Genomic DNA, 14,218 nt, shown 5'->3' on the forward strand with positions numbered 1-14,218 from the left:
TCCGAAATCGAGGCCAGGAGGATATCAGGGTACCCGCTATCTTTTAACCTTGCAACCTGTTGGCTAAGTCCTCGCTCTACCTTATGTACGCAAAGACTTCCTGAGACTGTGAATGATACATGCGTTAGCGATGGACCGTTTAATTAATTTTGAGTGTTCGGAATCATATCTTAAAATCGCCTTCTCTCCTTTTGTCTTGTACAGCCAACACGTGTGCTCTACACCCTCATAAATTTCGAGGTCCAGAAACATAATCACCAATTGTTCCGGCAGTTCAAACGTGAATTTCAATCCCTTGAACACCGTTTCAAACAAAAAAATAACCAAGTCAAGTTGGGGTTGACAGTACTGCTTGCATCACCAGAAAAACACACCAAGAATGAAAATTGCGAAAAATGCGAAGGGGAACGTCGTCTTCACTTTCCTGTCCCAATCGCTTTGAAATTAATTTATGGGCACCATAAGACTTCCAGTTTCGGTTTCACGCATTATTTCATTGCACATTTCCCTATTACTTCACGCGAATTTTAACTAACCACAATTCCAATTGTTTATTTATTTATTTATTTCAATACCCTCAAGGCCCGAGGGCATTACAGAGGGGAGTGGGTTATATTACAAAAGTATAACATAAAAAACAGCAACAAAATACATGTCAATACATATAAATGACGCTCCCGAGAAAAAAAAAGAGAGAGAGAGGTTACATAAAAGGAATAAGCAATTAAACATTCTGAGTACACACCCACAGATGAGAAGGAGCAACACATAAGTATACAGGGCATAAAGGCAACTTTTGCAAAGGACGAAATGACGCTCAAAAAGCAATAACGCAACAAAGAATACAAGTTTTTTTAAAAAAATTGGCTGATCTCAAAGTAGCTGAAAGAAAAGATAAAAATGGCATTGCAACGAATTCATGTGTTTATGATACTGATAGGTTGAGTAAGGCAGATTTGAACACAGAGATTTCGACCACATTTCGGGGGAGGTGATTCCAACTTGCCGACGTGCTGGGGATGAATGAATTGTAAAATTGATTGGTTTGACACGCAGGAATACCAACCTTATAACGATGATCGATGCGAGCTGAAACGTAACAAGGTGCTGTTAATAATTTATTCTTAAGAACGGGGTTGTCATGATAGATTTTATGGAACAAGCTAAGACGGTAAATTTTCCTACGTTGTGATAGCAGAGGTAGCGATAAATTAGCTTTCATAGTGGTGACGCTGGAGTTACGATGATAATTGGAAAGAATTAAACGTGCCCCCCGGTTCTGAACAGATTCAAGCTGATGGATGAGTGTTTCTTGACTGGGGTCCCAGACAGATAACGCATATTCTAGTTTAGTACGAACTAATGATTTGTAAAGAAGTAATTTTACAGGACTAGAAGAAAGATCTAAATTTCCACGTATGTAGCCCAGCATGCGATTAGCATTTTTGGTTATATGGTCTACATGCGTCTTCCAAGAAAGATTAAAAGAAATATATACGCCTAGATATTTGTAAGAGGACACAGATTCCAGAATAATATTATTAAGATGAAATGAGGGCAGTGTTGTAATACGACGAGAAACACGCATGTACTTGCATTTTTTAGTGTTTAGTTGCATGTTCCACGTGTTAGACCAGCCAAGAGCACGGTTAACATCGGACTGAACAAGCGCTACATCAGAATAACTGTTAATTTCGCGGTATATGACGCAGTCATCTGCAAAAAGGTTAATCTATGAGCATATGGTATCAGGTAAATCGTTGATGTAGACAAGAAAAAGCAAAGGTCCCAGCACAGTGCCTTGCGGAACGCCCGATTGAACTGGGGAAGAGAAGGAGCAAGTGTTATTAGCAGTGACAAATTGTGAACGATCAGTAAGAAAAGAATGAAGCCACGCAAGAACGTTAGTGTCAAGGTTAAGTTTACTTAATTTTAAAAACAGCTGTTGATGCGAAACCTTATCAAACGCTTTAGAGAAATCTAGGAATATACAATCGACAATAGAACCCCTGTCAAGGATGGAATTTAGATCATGTGTAAAGGATAATAGTTGAGTTTCGCATGAAAATGACTTTCGAAATCCATGTTGATAATCTGTAAAAAAGCCATTTGACTGAAGGAATGATACAAGGTGAGTGTAAATGACATGCTCCATGATTTTACATGGAATGATCGTAAGTGAAATGGGTCGATAATTTAGCGCCGAATGTTTGTCCCCAGACTTGTGCAAGGGAATCACCTTCCCAACCTTCCAGTCCTCTGGAATACAGGCTGTCTGAAGAGATTGCTGGAATAGATTAGAAAGTATTATAGCGCTGCACACTTTAGTCCTGATCAGAAACTTGGAATTGATGTTGTCAACACCACACGATGAAGAAATTTTTTGTTTTCCAATTAACTTTTCCACGCCAGCAATATCAAAGACAATAGGGTCCATTGGTGGAAAACCAGCACCAGGATAAGCAGGGGCTGCAGAATACAGATTTTTGGACAAATCGGAAACATAAGCACAGTTAAGGACATTTGCGCACTCGTCAAGTGGGATTAGTTGGTTGTTTTAGTCTTTGAGCGTAATGCCTGAATCATCTCTTTTATTGACTAAGTTCCAAAATTGCCTAGGGTTACTAACTAAAAGGGATGGTAATGTAGTATATTGTAATATTAATTCGATCATAAATTTGTATTCTTTGCAAACTGCACTCTCGTTTCTATTTCTATGTATAATTAATTGGAATTCTGATTTCAACACATTTTTATTTACAGTTCCAGTCATAGTTACAAGTCAGCATCGCCCCCCCCCTCCCGCCCCTCTAGCCTCCACTTCCGCCAGTTCCCCTTCGGCTCTCTACACTTACCGGCCTTTCTGAGTGCATAGCCACAGACTTCCCTCCGGCATACACGCGAATGTTCCATTCTCCACTTTCTAGGATAAACGTCGGCTTCCGCCGAATTTTTTCCAGATAGCCGGCATTAAAATATGAAATCAAAGATGTTTCCGGTATCGAAATGAATCATCTTAGATCACTGTCCTTTTCTTCGTTGAAGACCTAAAAAATGCTGCTCCTTGTCTCTGGCGTCCAGTAAGCGATATGCTAAAAGGCTGTGCAATCGAGGGAACTTATCAAATTAAGGCGACCGTGGCCATCGCCTGCCGTGGAGTGCATCTGGAGGGGTTGTGTCTCAAATATCTGCGCACACTTCCTTTCTTTCCATTTTGTTTTTGTTTTTTATGCACCGCGGAAAAGTAACATGCCACAGTCAGCCCATGTAAAGTACTGTTTCAGTTGGTTGCACTTTGCTCCACTTTCACACATTTCGGGTAAGATAGCCCAGAGCGCACAACGACACGACGCATTCATTCCACGCGGGCCTGCGTATAACAAGATTACATGGGCGTCAACAGCGGGCGACAAAACGCCGCCCGGTGAACACGCCCCGCTCTCCCCTCGATCCTGAACGCCCGAGAGGAAAGGGTCCCGCGCGAGGCAGAATGCTGGCGCGCGCCGGTGGCGTCTCCGCGTGGCCGGCGCCCGCAGCGGTGGCCCTCGGCGCAGTCCGCGTTGTGCGCTGCCGTGGGTTCCACTCGCGTCCTCCTCCCGGTATACTGCTGACTCAACGAGCGCGTCCTTCGAAGGGTGATGTCGCGGAAGCGCGGCGCTACCGGCAGCTCGGCGGTGTTACCTGACTCCTGCCGCGAGGCAACGCCTCCCCAGGCTGTCGCGAAGCGTGCCGTGCTGTTTCCTACGAATGAATGCCGCGAGGCGAGGCCGTTGGGCGCCGTCTGACCGCGGTCGGTACGCAACGTCCCGATGGCGACGTCGACTGCTGCCTATGGCCACCTACGGAACACTACTCAGGACCCGTGCGGGAACCAGGAGTGCGCATCACCCCTTCCCTCAGCGCCGGTTTTCAAGCCTTCCTCGGTGGTGCGCGTGGTGGTGCTCTCGCTCATCGGGGTCCTGTCTCTGGCGGGAAACGTGGCTACGCTGGCGTCCATATGGTCCAACCGGCGACGCCGCTCATCCTTGTATTTGCTGCTGGCTCACCTGGCCGTGGCCGATCTGCTGGTGGCTTTCTTCTGCGTGCTGGCCGAGGCCGCGTGGACGTGGACCGTCCAGTGGAGGGCGGGCGACGCCGCCTGCAAGCTGGTCAAGTTCCTGCAGATGTTCGCCCTCTATCTGTCCACCTTCATCCTGGTGGTGATCGCTTTCGACCGATTCGCGGCCATGCGCTTCCCCATGCGCCGTGCCAACTCTCGACGCACCGCGGCACGCATGGTCGCCGTAGCCTGGGGCTCTGCCGCGTTCCTCAGCCTGCCACAGGTAAGCAGCCTCGCATCGCTTGCAAGCCTCATAGCGAAAATTTCTTCCCCGACGGGCCAGGAGTCAGAGCGGTCGAAGTATTCACTGAAAAGGCTTTTTGTTTTCATCTAGAGCCTGTACCCCTGTAATAAAACGACAGATGTATTTGGACTGATCAGGAGGATATTTGTGAATAACTATAATTTCGCATCTATGCTACATTCGTGTTTTGAAAACGTTCAGCTGCAAGAAGGGAAGCAGCGCCTCGTGTTAGGTCTTGTGCGTAGATGTTCTCGTGGTGGCTTAAGATGCTCGTCTGTTATTCCTGTACGCACAGCAGAGTTAATTGTTTAGCGTCAATGAAGCGAAGCGGAGAAAGTTATTTGCTTTCACACACGGCAGTGCTTTTTTTTTTACTTCAGCCCGCAAGTGAAAGTCTTATTTTATCCGAAACGGAATAAAATTCCAGGCCATCTATGCCACCACCCTTTTGTCGGCATGTGATGCTGATTGAAGTTCAATAACCTCCACATGCAATTCGAGCCTATAGCACCGTCGATATAAACCGCAAAAAGGGTCAACATATAATTTTTTACTTTTGTGGTGGTTGCATATGTCTTCAAACAACGTTCAGATTTCGCTGCTCTCTATCGCGCAACGTAGTGCAAAAACTTCAGGATTCCAGGAAACGTGACCTAGTGAAACAAGGGTTCCAAGGTGCTTCGCTCTTCCGTCAGAGTTAATTTATCTTTGAGTGCAAAAAATACATATTTTTTCAACAGTATTGTTTCTTCTGTAGTTTTAGTTCATCACGTTATGCCTCCGAGAAACACAGGTGAACGAATTTTCTTTTTCTTTGCGAGCTCAGCAACCGGCTTGCCTTCACAAATCTATTCATATCTTCAATGAGGTAAAAAATGTTTGCAATGCTTCTCAGTTTGAGTGCTCTTCGGCTGGTGAAGTTAACTGCAACAAACGCAATATCTATGCAAGCTTTTGCATCTCACATTACCTGAAGGCAATGCCATCAGTGGTTGCTAAGCTTACCTTAAAAAGTAAGGTTTTGAGAGAAGTAAAATTTCTGGCAGGAAGATGCGGCTGTTTCCGCTGACAAAGTGTCCGCAAATTGCTCCAGACAGGGATATTTGGTGGTTGTGGTAGAACCTTTTGCAGGGCAGCGAGTGGATTACCATGTTTTGTTCCATAGTTTTTGGTTTAAGCCGCAGTGCACCGCGGCGCGCTATTGGTCAATCGAAGCCGTGCACACTTCGTTCACACACGTCCTGCTCCTAGGACCGCTTCTTTTTCCGATCATTAATGGCGCAACGTTGGTTGCCACACACACCGCTAGATTCCACTACAAGCCGGCGCTTTGAAGAGTTCCTTCGAACCCTGTACTTGTGGGTGCCGTGGAGACCACGTTCAGTAGCTCTTCTGTTACGTTGAGATTTTTGTTGTTGCCTTGCTAACAAAAATAGCACATTAGGCCTTATCTGTAAGACAGTGATAGCAAAAAAAAACAAAAAAAAAACGACTTCACGTATCCCTTTATTGGTCCATGAAAGAATTCTCACTCGCGTGTCTTACCTCAATCTTCTTCCATATATATTTTTAGCGTAGCACCCACGATAGCTGACTGGTATAAAAGAAGAAAGCCCTGGGAAAAAATGCTTGGTGTCGAAGGAAACGACGCAGTGTGAGAGACAAAAACAAAGGCCAAAAAGAAGACTGTTTGGCTCGTTCATTGCACGGTCTTAGCACTTTGTTTGGACCCTACGAAGAGTCCCAGCACGAAAGCTTACCCTTACAATTTCTTTATTTATATACCATTTCGGCGATTATAGCAGTGGATTTAGTTCTACAAAGCTCACAAAAACTGCATTCAACGAATTTATAAGGATGCGTTTGCATGAAAAATGAAGAACGATGATGATGATCACAACCTTTTATTGATAGTTAACAGGGAAATAAAATTACGTGAATGTCGGTCGGATGCTTAGTCCGGGTTTCCGTTGGGCAAGGCCTCTCTGCTTCTTTCCACGAGGACCTGCGGTTCCTCGAGGTATACAAAGATGCCTCCTATCATTCCCGCATTGGCTGTTCTAGTGGTACAAATATGATTTCTGTCCGAAAGCTATATTCGAGATAGAGCGGTTTGTACCAATAGCGTGAATCTTTACTCCATTAATAAATACATGGTTTCTAACCGGCATAGTCACACTGTTCTGCTTTATCGAATTATTTGGCTGAGCCCGGGAACGTTTGCCGCAATGGGCGCAAGTACTGTAAAGAGTATGCGTAGGTTAAAATAAAAAAAAAACCGCAAGAACAAAACGAAACAAAGTTGCACAAACGTTTTTTCTATACAGAGATATAAATAATTATATACCTTCCTAAATAACCTTAATCAGTCTCTGCGAAACCCCGCAAGGGCACCTTGTGTAAACTAGATGTTGGTGCTTGGTGCCACCACGGACCCTGAGCCCCCATACCGAAGCTGTAATCCGTACCGTGGCGATAGGTTGAGAGGTGGAGGGAAGAAACTTTGAACGGTGGCGGTCGAGGCCATGGTCAAGCCTCGGCCGATGGGCTCCTCGCCTGTCCACCAGGCGAGGGGCTCCGGGACCTTCCTCTGCGTATAAGGGTGAACCAGAGGCGACATATATTAGGACCCCTTAAACTATCCATACTGCATGGAGAAACTACCTTTAAAAAAACCTGATCGACCCCCGAAAAGGAGTCGCACCGAAGTGACGCAAAAAATCACGACACCAACTGAGAACTTTCCAAAATTTCTTGTCTTGCGCTCTGTAACCGAATCTAAACCAGTAAATGAACTGTCAGTCTTTCTGATTGCCAACTCTCTGAAGGCCATCATTGGGGCAAACTATAAAGCGAAAAAACTAGGATCTGGCGACCTACTAACAGAGGTATCAGACTAAAGTCAGTCTGACAACCTCCTCACAACAAAAACATTTGCGCACCTTGATGTTCAAGTATCACCCCACCGCAGTCTTAACAGGTGCCAGGGAGTGGTTTCTGAGCGAGACCTTCTAAACGAAACAGAATCAGATCTCCTTGAGGGCCTACAGAACCAAGGTGTAACAGCAGTACAAAGAATAACAATCAGGCGAAAGAATCAAGAAATAAAAACGAAACATATTGTTACGGAGCACCGTATATCGAGACGACGACGACGTGCTGATGTGAAGTGGTGAAGAAGACGACGCTCAAGCCTAGCTAACTTCGTTCTGTGGTGTGCGGTGTGTGGTGCGCGTCTAAGAGTGAACTAGCGTTTACCGCTGTGTTCTTTCCTTAACATTTGGTGGAGGTGCTGGGTAGTACGTAAGTCGCCAAACCTGGATCTCCGTAGTGGCCGCCAGATTGGTACAATCACTATGCAATCCGACGCGACACCTTCTTCAGCGGCACCATCAGCTCCCACCGTCGTCATGACGCAGCCTCGCGATCCAGGCACCTTTTGCTGCACCGACCACATCGACGTAGAAGATTGGCTCGCCATGTACGAGCGGGTCAGCAAGCACGTCGTCGTCGTCTCGATATACTGTGCTCCGTAACAGTTTCCTGGTTCCCTCGTACTTCTTTGGCACCCGGCTCGCCGTGTCGGTATGTGTGAAAAACTTTTGCCTCGTTACGTGGGCCCCTACTTCGTCTTGCGGCAAGTCACCGATGTGACCTATGAGATCGCCCCTTTACAGCCCAAGAATCCTTCCACAGCCCCTCATCCAGAACTCGTGCATGTCGCCCGTCTAAAACCATATCATTCGAGTTCTCCTGTGTAGGACGCACCGGGACGGTGCTTCTTCGGCGCGGGGAAAACTGTTACGGAGCACAGCATATCGAGACGACGACGACGTGCTGATGTGAAGTAGTGAAGAAGACGACGCTCAAGCCTAGCTAACTTCGTTCTGTGGTGTGCGGTGTGTGGTGTGCGTCTAAGAGTGAACTAGCGTTTACCGCTGTGTTCTTTCCTTAACAATATTGTTCTTACCTTCAACCGGAGCACACTTCCTAAATTTATCAATGTGGAATTCATCCGATGCAAAGTTAGCCCGTACATACCGAGCCCACGCAGGTGCTTCAAGTGTCAGCGGTACGGGCATGGTAGCCAGACATGTCGAGGACGCCTTACATGTGCGAAATGCAGCGCACATGACCATGCAACCGATAAATGCAGTGCAACTGACTACAAATGTGTGAACTGTGAGGGCACCCACCCTGCATACTCACGATCCTGTGCAGCCTTTCAGGCCGAAAAGAAAGTAATCAATATAAAGGTAACTGAGAAGATAACATACGGAGAGGCGCGAAAAAGCACAGAATGCTTTCCTCCGCTCCCTATGCTGACGCAGCCCGCAGAGGGGCCAGGCCGCGTCTAGTAACGGTGGGCACGCAGTGCAATGCTGCTGACGTGCTCCCACCACTGCTCCTCACTAAGCAGCCACCGGCTGCACCAATCTTTGCAATCTCGGAGGTCACTTTCCCCAGACGTCCGGGACACCAAAGACATCTGAGAGGGACTTGGTTCCTCTTGAAAAACCTCCTGCCTCCATGCCTTCACCAGAGGCGATGGAGGTAAGCATGGACTCCGCAGCGTCAGCGGCGCCTCGGGAGTCCGCCAATGAGAGGCGGGGCCTGCTAGACCGCCTCAAATCAAAACAGCACACACCAGTTAAGCCCCCTGATAAGTGTGGCGAATTTTAACTATACTCTATATTCTTTCCACACCTACCAAAATGGCTACCGAGAGCATCATTTATTGGAACTGTCGAGGACTTCTAAAAAATCTGGATGACGTATATGAAATCCTCGCCGAACACCAACCAAACATAGCTTGTCTGCAAGAAACTATCTGAAACCAACAGACACAAGTTTTCTCAAGCAGTATCGCGTATTCAGGAAAGATAGGCAAGGCAGTACTCACTCCTCCGGGGGCGTTGCCATTGTAACACAAAAGTCAATCGCTTGTCGAAACATCTCGCTTAACACAGACTTAGAGGCAGTGGCAATACAAGCCTCAATATTCGGTAAAATAACAACGGTATGTTCGCTGTATATTCCGCCAGATCATAGACTATGTAACAAAAATTTTGAAAAGCTGATTGACCAACTCCCAGAACCATGGCTGCTGGTCGGAGACTTTAATGCCCACCACCCACTATGGGGATGTACAAGAACGGACTTCCGAGGTGCACTAATTGAAAAGTTTTTGTTGTCCTCAGGATCATGTTTACTCAACTCAAAACAGCCAACACACTACAGCTCAGCTCATAATACGTACACAGCCATTGATTTAGCCATTGGCTCTCCGATGCTCTTGGCAGCTACAGAGTGGGTTGTTATTGACAATCTATATGGAGGTGACCATTTTCCCATCTCTGTGAAGTACACAGGCAATAAAAATGTAAATGCATCTAGTCCCAGGAAATTTAAAGATTATGCGGCCAACTGGGAGATGTTCAGGAAACACTCAGCTCTGCCCTGCTCATCAGTTACTGCCTTAGGCGTTGACGAATCTCAACTCTTGATCACGCTGCACATTATAGATGCTGCAGAAAAACACATCCCACAAACATCAAGGAAGCCACGAAACAAACGAAGGCCGTGGTGGAATGCAGAATGTAAGACTGCCGTGAAACACAAAACAAGGCATAGTCGAAGTTACGCCGATACCCCACGGCTGAAAACCTAATAGGATTTAAGCGTGCAAAGGCAAATGTCAAACGTGTTAGACGCATCTCCAAGCGAGAAAGCTGGTCATCATTCCTTTCTTCTGTGAACTCTTATCCTGATGCTCACAAAGTGTACAACAGAATAAGTGCACTCAAAGGATATAGCACAATCCCAGCGCCCCTTGTCAGCACCAGTGGTGACTCTCTTGAACACCAAGCAGACACACTAGGGCAACACTTCGAATATGTATTCAGCTCAGCGCACTATACAGATTCCTTTTTGCGGCACAAGGTAACTGAGGAGAGGAAGCCTATATGTGATAAAAGACCGTGCACAGGAGGGTACAATAGCCCTTTCACCATGCAGGAGCTGAAGATTGCACTTGGCACATGTGGGAACACTGCACCAGGTCCTGACAGGATCACATATGGAATGCTCAAACACCTGCATACGGACACGCTTCACACCCTACTCTGCCTGTATAATAAAATATGGGCCACAGGACGCTTTCCTAAAGCATGGAAGGAAGCGATCATTATCCCGATATTAAAACCCGGGAAAGAACCCACTCTTGCTGCCAGTTATCGGCCTATTGCTCTAACCAGCTGCTTATGCAAGCTTTTTGAAAAAATGGTAAATCGCCGCCTTCTACATTTCCTTGAATACAATGGTCTTCTTCATCAAAACCAAGCTGGTTTTCGAGCTGGGCGGTCAACAGCTGATCAGCTCATTGCATTTGAGTCATATGCAAGGGATGCTTTTGCACACAAACAGCATTGTTTATCTGTCTTTTTCGATCTTGAAAAAGCATATGATACCATTTGGCGCTATGGTATCATCCGCTACCTCTCCTCTCTTGGTATCACAGGGAACATGTTGAATACGATACGAAGTTACTTGTCTGAACGATCCTTCAAAGTTCGTGTTGGCAATGCATACTCAAAGCAGTACATACAGGAAAATGGTGTCCCTCAAGGTGGTGTTCTCAGTTGCACACCTTTCATAGTCAAAATGAACTCTTTAAAAAGTGTGTTGCCAAAAACCATTTCTTGCTCTGTATATGTTGATGACATCCAGATAAGCTTCAAATCTTGCAACTTGGCCATCTGTGAACGACAGATTCAGCTAGGTGTTAACAAATTGTCCAGGTGGGCTGATGACAATGGGTTTAAATTTAACTCTGAAAAAGTGTTTGTGTACTTTTCTCTAAGCAGCGTGGCGTCAGACCCGACCCCAACATTACATTGAATGGTCAGAGCCTAGCCCTTAAAAGGAACATAAATTTCTTGGCGTAGTTTTTGATGAAAAGCTTTCCGTCATTGCTCACATAAAACAACTGCGACTGAAGTGTCTCAAAGCAATGAATCTGCTAAAAATCCTCTCACCTTTCATGGGGCACAGACCGCGACTGCCTTCTGAGCCTTCTGAATAGTGTAGTTCTATCACGCATTGACTATGGCTCGATGGTCTATGGGTCCGCATCATCCTCTGCTCTGAAATTGCTTGATCCCGTGCACCACCTCGGCCTTCGCCTCGCCACGGGTGCCTTTCGAACTAGCCCAATCGCTAGCCTTTATGTCGAGGCAAACCGATGGTCACTGCAACGAAGTAGAGAATTTACTTGTGTAACTTATGCTATGAAGGTTCTATGCCAATTAGATCATCCATGTCGCCGGCTCCTGCTTGACAAAACTTGCACTGCACTTTTCTCAAGAAAACCATCTCTGACACCACCATACCCAATCAGAGTTGCCACTCATATTGAACATCTGGATGTTCCAGTTACCAGTCTTCATACAACTACCATAAAAAACTTAATTCCTCCTTGGGAAATGCACACTGTTAATTGTGACCTGTCGTTTCTTGAAGTGGGCAAACATGCATCCCCTATTGCCATACAGCAGCACTTCATGTCACTTCAGGAGAAGTACACTTGTGATGAATATTACACTGATGCTTCGAAGTCTGCTTAAGTCTCCTGTGCAGCACATGGACCACAGTTTTCACAGTCAAAAACCCTGAACAGACATACTAGTATATTTACCGCTGAATGCCATGGTATCTGTTTAGCTATGAGACACATTATAGAAAATAAAATACAGACGTCGATCATCTACACAGACTCCATCAGTGTTTTAACGTTCCTATCCTTTTGGAAATGGCATAACAAGAACCCAGTCCTGAACTCTCTTTATAACTCCCTTATGTTTGCCCATAAACTAGAAATTAAAATTACGCTGTGTTGGGTGCCAGGCCACCGCTGTATACCGGGTAACGAGGCAGCTGATAGGCTTGCTGCGTCAGCTGCCGTTCGAAATGACACAGACATTGATAAGATATATCATGACCTCAAGCCACACAAAAAACATGATTCGGCAAGAATGGCAAGAGGAATGGGACACAGCAACAGAAAATAAACTGCACACAATAAAGCCAAGCATAGGCAGGTACACCACAAAAAAAACAACACAGATTTAAAGAAGAAGCTCTGTGTAGACTCAGAATTGGTCACACATACACAACGCATACATATCTTTTAACTAACTCTCCTGCACCGCACTGTTTGAGATGCGGTGATCAACTCACTGACATTCATGTTTTAATTATATGTGCACAACTGGAACCAGAAAGAAGACGTCATTTTCCCTCCTTGTACACTCTTCAAATACCTACACACCCATCTATTTTTATTGGTGACAATCCAATATTTCCTTTAAATCAGGTGCTCAAATTTTCATCAGAAGTAGGTTTTTTACATGGAAATTTTAGCCCGTTCCTCCTTGAAAGGACGGATGAGATCTTTTAGAGCATCTGCATATACTTTCTTAAATTTTTTTCCCAGCTCATTATTCATCGCAAATGAATTTTAGGCCCTATACACCACTGTTTTTAGTGATATTACAGAGCAAATGCATTTTTAGGCCCTATACACCACTATATTTTATCCCTTCATGAAACATTACAACTATCACATTATGCACACTTCAGTACACCGTTAACCTTGAGTTTGGCGCTCTTTGGCCTGAGTCGCCCTTGCGCCATTAAAATCCAACATCATCATCATCAGTCTCTGCGAATATGATAACGATCTGGGGACACAATAAAATTGTGGATACAGCCTCGTATGTCATCATCAGACTGACTATACTCACTGCAGGGCGCAGGCCTCTCTTATATTTCTCCAATTAACACGATTCTGTGCTAGCTGCATCCACTTGACCCCTGCGAACTTCTTAAACTCATCCGCCCACCTAACTTTCTGCCGTCCCCTGCTACGTTTTCCTTCCCTTGGAATCCAGTTTCTTACCCTAAGCGACTATCGGTCATCCTCTCTTCGCACTACATGTCCTCCTGTCCATGCCCATTTCTTCTTGATTTCCACTAGAATGTCAGTACCGTGAGTTATTTCTCAAACCCACACTGCACGCTTCCTATTTCTTAGTGTTACCCCTATCATTTTTCGTTCCATAGCCCTCTGAGTTGTCCCTCAACTTAAGTACAACCCTCTTGGTTAGCCTCCACGTTTCAGCTCCATAGGTGAGTACAGGTAAGACGCAACTGTTGTATGCTTTCCGTTTGAGGGATACCGGTAAGCTGCTAGTCATAATCTGCGAGTGCTTGCCAAATGCGCTCCATCCCAATCGTATTCTTCTTGTTATTTCCTTGTCACGGTACGGATCTGCGGTTACTACCTGTCCTAAGTAGACATAATCGCCTACTACTTCCAGTGCTTCGCTATCTAACGTAAACTGCTGTTCCTTCCCGAGGCTGCTGAACATTACCTTAGCCTTCTGCATATTGATTTTAAAGCCTACCTTTCTACTTTTCGTGTCTAGGTCATAAATCATTATTTTCAGTTCATCCCCCGAGTTACTTTGCAAGGCGATGCCGTCAGCAAATCGCAGATTACTGATGTATTCTCCATCTACCCTTATCCCTATAACTGCTCCCATACCAAGCCTGTGAGTACTTCCTCTAAGCAAGCTGTGAATAGTACTGGGGAGATCGTATCTCCTTGCTTAACACCTTTCTTTATGGAAATTTTGTTACTTTCATTATGCAGAACCATGGTTGCTGTGCAGCCACTATATATATATTTCAGCACTTTCAGGTACGGCTCGTTTACCCCCTGATTTCGCAATGCCTGCATCACCGCCGAGATTTCTACTGCGTCAAATGCTTTTCCGTAATAAATAAATGCTATGTATAAGGGTTGGTTATAT

General features: G+C 45.4%; 1 protein-coding gene across 1 annotated transcript in view; it reads left to right on the forward strand.

Annotated features, from left to right (window-relative positions):
* The first annotated feature begins 3,568 nt into the window (after window positions 1-3,568).
* LOC146194263 (gonadotropin-releasing hormone receptor-like) overlaps window positions 3,569-14,218 on the forward strand; it is a 329,819-nt gene continuing 319,169 nt past the window's right edge. Inside the window, exon 1 of the mRNA XM_084596028.1 lies at window positions 3,569-4,322. Coding sequence (XP_084452154.1) covers window positions 3,810-4,322 — 513 coding nt within the window. The 5' untranslated portion in view covers window positions 3,569-3,809. The remainder of the gene's footprint in view (window positions 4,323-14,218) is intronic.

The sequence above is a fragment of the Amblyomma maculatum genome, chromosome 3 (assembly GCF_055883805.1).
Source record: "Amblyomma maculatum isolate TAMU_Amacu chromosome 3, ASM5588380v1, whole genome shotgun sequence".
In the NCBI taxonomy this organism is placed as follows: Eukaryota; Metazoa; Arthropoda; class Arachnida; order Ixodida; family Ixodidae; genus Amblyomma; species Amblyomma maculatum.